The sequence below is a fragment of the Corvus moneduloides genome, chromosome 3 (genome assembly GCF_009650955.1).
Source record: "Corvus moneduloides isolate bCorMon1 chromosome 3, bCorMon1.pri, whole genome shotgun sequence".
In the NCBI taxonomy this organism is placed as follows: domain Eukaryota; kingdom Metazoa; phylum Chordata; class Aves; order Passeriformes; family Corvidae; genus Corvus; species Corvus moneduloides.
In genome coordinates, this window is record NC_045478.1 from 110,961,384 (window position 1) to 110,967,383 (window position 6,000).

Sequence of the window (6,000 nt, forward strand, 5' to 3'; positions counted from 1 at the left end):
CATGTTGTGAACCTCTTATATCATAGTTATTACATGGTGTTTATGTATAAGCCCACAAGAATGTGCATGTAGTTACATGTGAGCCTCAATTAAGGACACCCTGACTGGGTGTGCCAGAGGAAAGGGAAACTATCCTTCATAATCCAGCCCAGCCCATTGCTGCTGGAGACAGGCAGCATTTGACTGCCCGCATGCCAAAAATGTTTTGGCTAATATGTATTGGAGCACTCCAAACCTTGGAAGGAGCTATGTGGCTAAGCAGTCATGACTCTGCTTTCCACACCAGCTGGAAGTCACCAGCCTGCAGTGGAAAACTCAGGTTGTGCACGTGGGAAAACACAGGAGCTGCTCTTTCCTCTGCCTGTGACCCAAGGCCCAGGTGTAAGTGCATCCTATATGTGCAGGTGATGCTCCACTGGCTCCAGTGCAGGGACGAGTCCTCACATGGGGCTGCATGTAGAGTGTGTGTCTGGGGGCTTCTGTGCCAGTGTTCCTCTGCTTCCCTGCCCAGGGACAGCTCCACAGTTCTGTGCTGCAGCTTGTTATTAACACCTTCCCTCCTTCTTACGTGTGTGTGTGTGTGGGTAACTACGTGTGTAGGTGTGTTACAAATTCATACAGTCAACATTCACATACAGAATGAGCATTAGTGGGAGGTAAAGTTCTCAACTGCTATTTATTTGGGCTCTGATCCAAGTTGCTAAAATTGATTTTAAAAAACTGGGGGCTTCAGCAGACTTCGAGTCTGTCCTTTCGATGCAGTTCTGAAGCATTTTATGACTCCCAGTTTCAACATATTCTATAAATCATAGTAAATTATTACTAGAAAGTAGTCTTTTTTGATACTGAAATTTTATGAGAAACTGTGCCAAGAAGCCTTAGGAGGAATTAGTAGTTCATACACTTGAGGGGTTATCAGTATGTAAATTATATGATAAATTGTCATCTTTAAATAAATGGCTTTTTAAGTGTGTTTTTATACCAAAGTATAGGTATGTACACATTGGGAGTAACTTAAACATTATCTACTTTCTATGTTTTTCACCTGCTGTCTGCAAGCATGTTTACTTGTTCCACTGAGTGCCATGTATGTTTTCCAAGAAAAAATCCATGTACGTTACACAATCCTGCGCCAATCCCAATCACAAAAACAATTCCTTCTATTTTCTTTTAAGTTCAAAATGATAGCAAAGTGAATTAAATCTACCTTTTAAGTTGCTACATTGTTGTAGTGAGTCTGCATTGAAATGCATCTCACTCTGTTGTATGTGGTATTTGCATATTTAGCAGAACAAAACAGTAAGTTGGTGGATTTGAAGCTGAAGAAGCTCCTAGAAGCTCAGCCACAGGTGGCAAATTCACTCTCCAGTGCTGCTCAGAAAACTGTAACAGATAGCTCAGAGCAAGACATAAAGGTAAGTTTTGCTTAATGCTTTTGTTTTGGTACCTGTGTGTTATGATCGAGGGTTTGTATTTTGTGAGAAGGAAAACAATTTCTTACCAAATCCTTCAGAGTCAGAAACACAGAAAATCTTTGTGGCAGTGCAGTTACATTGTTTGCAATGCACTGGGTTTTTTCCTGTTGATTGATCAACATGTTTTCTTTCTTTTTTTTTTTTTTTTTTTAAATCTAGATACTTGTCATTGGCAGAACACTAACAGGTATAAGAAGGTCTCTCAAAGGTATAAGAAGGTCTCTCAAATTCTGCCTGCTCAGGTTGTTACTGATATCAGAAATGCAGCACGGGCTCCATCCTGCTGCTGGTGCAATCAGCAGCCAAGCAGCCAGACTACCTGACTTGAATGGGAGTGGGGTTGGACTCTCAGAGATTTGCTTCCCTCCCAGTCCGGGTCCTCTGTTTTTCCTACATTAAAATTAAGCTGCGGTACACTTTAAAGGCTTACATACTTTGGGTGCTCGATGAGTGCTTCTGAGAAAAACAGACATGAGTATGTGGTGTGTATGGGCACTTTGCCTATTCTTAATGTTCACCACTTCAGCATAAAGTGCTCACCAATCAATTTTCTATTTCATTTTCTTAATTAGACCCCTTGTGTTCTTGCTATTCTATTTTTTAAAAATAGTCCCTGTATGTCATTAGTATCCCTATGGCTCTGGGGCACTTCCAGTTGGGTATAACTTTTCACCCACCTGCAGTCTGTGGGGAGAGCACTGCTGACTGAAAGGATTTCCTTCCCCAGATACAGAGATGCTTTGAAGTCCCAAAACAATGACTTTCATTGCTTTTCCCTTACACTGTCGGTTCCTATAAATTGGTGATGAAAGTGTGTGGCAGCAGCAGAGGACTTTCGGTCTCTATCTTTGAACAAAAGGAAGCCTGGATCAAGTCTGATTTTTGCGTTCAATTTAGCTTTCTGCAGTGGATTTAATGCAAAATGAAGCTGGCCCAAGAATAATACAATGGATTGAAAAGGCTAACTGAATTAGTGGGCTTAGAGGAATACATTTGTAAAGTGGCAGAAGTCCCCAGTCATAAAAAGGTTTCTTAAAATGGGATTTACTAGCTAATCACACTGATATTTTAGCATGTTGCCAGGCCTAAAAAATTAGCCATGTTTGTTTATTTTGGTAAAGACTCTGGTTTAGGCTGTCAGATGGTTATTAAACTAATAACAGGAAACCACCTTTTATTTAACCAGAGTCTTACAACCACCTGATTAGTGCAGCTGAAAAGTCATCCAGAGGTATAAGCAATACTTGTTTAACCTTAATTCTGTGAAATGACACACAGGCTGCCTCTTAGGGTAATTTGGTATCACCTAACATGATAAAAATGGTATTTGTCTTTATAAAAAGCATTTGTGAGGGAGTTGATTCTTTTTAAGGTACTCCCACAAAAAGGTGCAACTTAACAGTTTATCTCTGTGTGCGTCTTTTCTAAGGAGGACTTGAAAGGCGGCGTTATAAGGAATATATGGTGTCCATCTGTTCTCATGGAGCTCTTGGCATTGAGGTGGATTTGTTTTTTAATAAAATGCAGTTTACAGGTTTCTAAATGAGGCATTCTGTGTTTGTGGAAAAGGATAAACTGTTACCTTCCCTTGGGGATTGTGTATCCCCGGCCTCCTTGAGGCGAGAGAATAGGCCGTTGGAGAACTCCCTCATTACCGATTGTCTCAATGCAGAGGAAGGGCAAAGTCTTGGTAGCTTTTGATAACCAGTTTCAGCATTCAGCAGGCTTAGCTATTAGTCATGCATCTTAGCCTTTCCCTATTTACTTTCAAAACACTTAATAAAAATAATAAAAGATTAGGTATAAAATGAAATATTTGTTTGGTACACAGCACCTCGGTATCTGCAGCTTCCACACACCACAGTGGTTCAGTCTTCTGGGATATTTTGTGTTGATAGAATCATTTGAATTTGTTACCGGTATTAACATAGGAAGCCCTGGAAAAGATAATTGTAGTTTCCTTAGCTGTAAAGGGCTTACTTACAAATCTGGCTTTGGAAAGTTATAGCTGATGAAATGCAGTTCAGTGGGGTAGCATTATAATCCTACCTTTTAGACTTCATCCAGCATTAGTGGTTTATCTCAATGGGCATAAAATTAGAAACTAGTTCTTCTTGTCATACAAGTCTATGGGACTACAGAAAACGACAGATTTCTGTACCGGGCAGGGAGAGAGGCTAAAAGCAACACGCTTTAAAATGATACAGATCGTGTTCAGGGGCAGAGACGCCGCGATTTGGCAGCAGCACACGCGGGGCTTGGCACTGCAAAGGTGCAAAGGAGCGATTTTTTGTTTAAAATCGGCATTGCTGGCAAATGCCGGTCACAATGAAGAGGTCTGGTTGGTAAAAAAGTAGAGAGTTCTGCAGGAGGGTGCCCACAGAGCAAAAAGCCAGTCGTTGCCACCACACATTAAACAAACAAACAAAAAAGCAAAAGTTAATCACTCTTCTGCTTTTTTCCCCGCAGCTGATACTTCCATCCAATATAAACCACAGCCCGAGCTGTGAAATCCACTTTGTAAAAGCTGTGTCCTGTCCCCTCACAAAAACGTACCTTTCAAATTAATGTCTTCCCGCTTGTAAACAAAAGAAACTGTTGTGTGTCTGTTTTTTTCCCAGCAGAATGGAACAGAGGAACATCGTGCTGAGCGATCACAAAAAGCAGCAGAACGGTTTAGAAATCCCGTTGTGTTCAGCAAGGACTCGACTGTCAGGAAAACTCAGCTCCAGTCCTTCAGTCAATATGTGGAGAGCAGACCAGGTAGGAGAAAATATAAAACCTGTTTTCCCATCTTATGATTTAATAATATTTAACAATAAATATATGAAAACCCGATAATGTAAGTCCACATTTCAATACATAAATATCAAGCTTTATAATAATTTTACATGTCTTTTCCCTTTTTTCAAGAGATGAAAAGGCAGAGATCAATACAGGAAGATACAAAGAGAGGAAATGAGGAGAAGGCTGCGATAGCTGAGACTCAGAGGAAGCCATCAGAAGATGAAGTGCTTAATGTATATTAATTTTTTGTCTGGTTTCATGATTGCTGATAATTCCAAACTGTATGTGGAAATAGTGCCTTTATTTGTTAAAATGAGATGTTAGGGTTTTTTAGATGTCAATCTCCAGTGCATTCAAAGCAGAGTGAGAGGGGTGCACTGTTGAATTAGTCTGCAGTGTGGTGATAATTGTCAGATAAAAAAAATGAATTTTTCAGAGTTCCACAGCCCCAGCTTCCTTGAGACATTTCCATCAGGGCACTTCCCATAAAGAGATTCCAGTATTGATCTACCGGGAGGATTTTAATTATTACAATAGCAGATACCGCAGAGCTGCAGTTAGAGGGAAGAGTCACATGAGACCTGCTAGAATTTCTCAGCCAACCCATTTTGTTGGCTTGGGTTAATGGGTGTTCAACCTTTCCATTATCCAGATCAGCCGTGAATTACTAGCTGAATGATGTTTGCATTAATATAATATATATGGTAATTTCTTCACTTAATTAACGGGGAGGTTCAGCTCAGTAGGGGTATGGGCTGATCATGTGTAAAATTGATTTGTGAGGGAAATATTTGATAGACCGCAGGGAGAAAGCTGGTTTTGATGGACAGCTGCGGGACAGAAGCAGGAAGAACCAAGTTTTAACCTGAATTTTTTTTTGTCTGAAAGCGCAACACAGCCTTTGAGGGTGGTTGTTTGTTGCTCTCCACAGTTTATCTGAACACATTTGTCGTTTTTGCTGAGGCAATCTGGAGCTGAGTAGCAATTTTGTACCACTGTCATATCTACACCAAAACATCGAACTTTTTACGAGCCGGAGTTATTTTTAGCCCAGTTGTACTTTTGCAGAGCTGAAAAGGTCTGGCACAGTGAGTTCAAATTATATATGCAGATGATACACATGAACTCTTGGGATATTACAGCCTGACACAGCATTTCTTTTCATCTTCTAATAGCAATTGTTAACAATTATGCATGCTGACATTAGGGAAGTTTTCATACTATTTTCAATTAATTATAGTTGATGAAAGGCAATATATTGCACATCACTTCAACTCCCCAGACCGATTTTTTTATTTCTTCAGGGTCTGCTCTCAGGGAGTTTTGTTTTTGTTGTTGCTGTTTTTCTGTCTATACAACAGGTAGTAAAGGGTTTTACATTAGGGGTGACACTGTTGGCTATTGTGTAGGAAGAGAGGGACCAAATTAATGGAGGAATAATATCCTTAAATTTGGATATCCCAAATTTCAAAGTTCTTAGCTCATTACTGGTCCTGGGAGCTCAGCCATGCTGTTAACTTTCACTTTGAACTTGTCTTTATTTGAAATAGTATGCTGATGTGTTTACTATGCCTGTTGCCTGAATGTGAAGTGGAATTGATTATTTCAGACACATTTACAGAAAAACAATTGAAAACATTCAGTAAAAGTATCTGAGATCCTTATGCAGCAACAAGTTAGACTCCCTCTTAGTAGGGAGATAAGTCTCAAAAAAAAAGAGCCTGTGTATTTTTCTGTT

At 39.9% G+C, this 6,000-nt stretch overlaps 1 protein-coding gene across 12 annotated transcripts in view; it reads left to right on the top strand.

Moving 5' to 3' along the window:
- The window catches only part of EHBP1 (EH domain binding protein 1), a 211,345-nt gene that overhangs the window by 167,417 nt on the left and 37,928 nt on the right, over positions 1-6,000 (top strand). For 4 of the 12 annotated variants that reach the window (XM_032103502.1, XM_032103509.1, XM_032103513.1 and 1 more), the window contains 3 exons: positions 1,288-1,415; positions 4,097-4,238; positions 4,389-4,495. In XM_032103502.1, the coding sequence (XP_031959393.1) occupies positions 1,288-1,415; positions 4,097-4,238; positions 4,389-4,495 (377 nt within the window). The remainder of the gene's footprint in view (positions 1-1,287; positions 1,416-4,096; positions 4,239-4,388; positions 4,496-6,000) is intronic. The other 8 variants (XM_032103506.1, XM_032103512.1, XM_032103508.1 and 5 more) reach the window with 3 other exon arrangements.